The sequence below is a fragment of the Solanum tuberosum genome, unplaced genomic scaffold (assembly GCF_000226075.1).
Source record: "Solanum tuberosum cultivar DM 1-3 516 R44 unplaced genomic scaffold, SolTub_3.0 scf00149, whole genome shotgun sequence".
Lineage (NCBI taxonomy): Eukaryota > Viridiplantae > Streptophyta > Magnoliopsida > Solanales > Solanaceae > Solanum > Solanum tuberosum.
The window spans coordinates 1,343,555-1,346,057 of NW_006239072.1; the positions used below are offsets into that span (position 1 = coordinate 1,343,555).

The 2,503-nt window shown below is 36.1% G+C and overlaps 1 protein-coding gene across 1 annotated transcript in view; it reads left to right on the forward strand.

The window, feature by feature from the left end:
- Window positions 1-515, forward strand: part of LOC107061549 (uncharacterized) — a 1,625-nt gene extending 1,110 nt beyond the window's left edge. The window contains exon 2 of the mRNA XM_015310956.1: window positions 95-515. Within this exon, the coding sequence (XP_015166442.1) occupies window positions 95-515 (421 nt within the window). The remainder of the gene's footprint in view (window positions 1-94) is intronic.
- Window positions 516-2,503: the final 1,988 nt, after the last annotated feature.

The window sequence follows — 2,503 nt, forward strand, 5'->3', positions numbered from 1 at the left end:
AACGCCAAGGTACTATTTTATCCTTAGATGATTTTTCTTTAATAAGAAAATATTCATTTTTTATTTGATAATTAATATTGTTTTTACTTTTCAGGTTTCCCATTAAAGACTGTCAAGCAGCCGTTATTAAAGCATATGGCATTTCGATAAGCAGAAGAAAAGCATATCTTGGTCGCAAGCGTGCTTTTGAAAAAGTCTATGGTACTTGGGAGGGTTCTTTTGCCGAGTTGCCGAGGTTCATGGAAGCTTTGAAACACTTCAATCCCGGAACAATAGTTGAATGGAAAACAGAGCGGCGTGTCGATGTCATTGAAGATGTATTCAACTATGTGTTCTGGACTTTTAAACCATGCATTGATGGGTTTGTGTTTTGTCGTCCTGTTATATCGATCGACGGAACACATTTCTATGGAAAATATGATATCAAGTTGTTGATTGCGATTGCAACGGATGGTAACGGCTCAATATTACCTTTGGCATTTGCAATAGTTGCGAATGAGAGCATGGAGACATGAAGTTTATTTTTGGATCATTTGCACTTGCACGTTGTCAAGGGTCGTAGAGGTGTGACATTGATTTCAGATAGGCATCACGGAATACTCTCATCCGTGTATAATTCTCCCAATTGGCAGGCCCCATTTGGGTTCCATCGTTTTTGTTTAAGACATTTGAAGGCCAATTTTCAAAAAAAATTCAAAAATGTTACTTTGAACAACCTTTTGTGGGCAGCTGCAAATCACTGTCAGGAGAAATTTATTTTGAAAAAAATGGAGATGATCAAAGAGATTAACCCGGAAGCGTATGTGTGGTTAATGAAGAACGATGTTGTCAAATGGACATTGCACATGGATGGAGGTAGGAAATGGGGAATGCTGACAACAAATAGTTCTGAGTCATTCAATGGTCTTCTTAAGTCAGCGAGGGGCCTGCCAGTTACTGCAATGGTAAGACTCACTTACAATCAGATTGTGAACCGATTTGTTACAAGATCAAAAATTTGTCAATCAGCTAGTACAACAAAAGCAGCAATGGATGCCTAAACCATTCAAGATTTTTGAGGATAATCGAAAAAAGTCACAGCGTCACACACTTATCAACTATCACCAACAAAGGGAAAACATATTTAAGGTGCAGACACATATGCATCATAACCGTGGTGGTAATAAGCACATTGTAAATGCATCACAAGGAAAATGTCAATGTGGTAAATGGCAATCATACCACATTCCGTGTTTTCATGCAATAAAGAGATTTGACCAAATTGGATATCAAGCATGGGAGCATATGGCACCAGAATTCTGCGTGCGTAGCTACAAAAAAGCCTACTCTGACAATTCAATCCACTCGGCGGTGAAAAATATTGGCCTGATAGCCCTTTTCTTATGATAGCAAATAAAAAATATTTACGAAAAGTGGGCGTAAATAAAATCACCCGTATACATAATGAAATGGATGTTCCCGCAAGTACACTCACTCGCAAGTGCTCAACGTGCAAACAAATAGGCCATGATAGGCGCAACTGTCCTTCACGAGCTCGAAACGCCTCATATGGTGGTAGTAGTTAAAGAAAGATGTTTAACTTTTGTTAATTTATTCTTGTATCAATTTCTATGCAACTTTTTATTTTGTATTTTTTGATCATTCTCTAGTCATGTTTATATTTTCAATTTTTTTCATTCACTTTAAAAAAAATAAAAATACATACACAAAATAATAACTATATATAATTAAAATAATAATACTATGCACCCTCAAAAAAAGATACATACACAAAAATAATAATATTATGTTCCACAACCCTTTCTTGAAATCCGTAGAACATCTCGCGGTCTAAGTCCCGTATATCCATCATCATCTTCATTGTCCCTCTTCCTCTTTTTGGCCGGAAGATCCTTTATGTTCACATTCTTTACAATTCTTTTAACAACTTTTTTTGTTCCGGGTGTTTGAGGCATATCATCCACTGTCATAATGAAAGTAACATCTGGAGACGAGAGCGGTGGCAAAGTGGTCTGCAAATAGAAAGTTAGATAGTAGAAATTGAAAATTAATTGACAAAATAAAGAAATCCATCTTTAAAGAGATCCAACAATACAACAATAAATCCAAGCACACCAACTCTATATATTCGTATGCTCCCTTCTCTATACAGTCTTGACCTACGTAAGATCTCTTCAACACGTCCATGAGGTCGATGCAAACGAAATAAATTCCAAGCATCATTCATGCGCACCGTCCTCATAAGGCTACTAAATGATATCTCACATTTCCATAACAATTCTGATTTATGCTCATGCTGAGAGAGAAGAAGTGTACGATCAATCGGTCCAGGATTCACAACATGCTCCATCATATTCTGTAAGAAAAATTCTATTAATTCATTTAATATAATTATATCTTGACAAATTAAACCGTGAACTATCTTCAAACGAATAATTGTATGAGAACTAAAGAATCTCTAACTTCAGCAAGTCAATTAAATGTGTTATTTGTCGAGTCAACC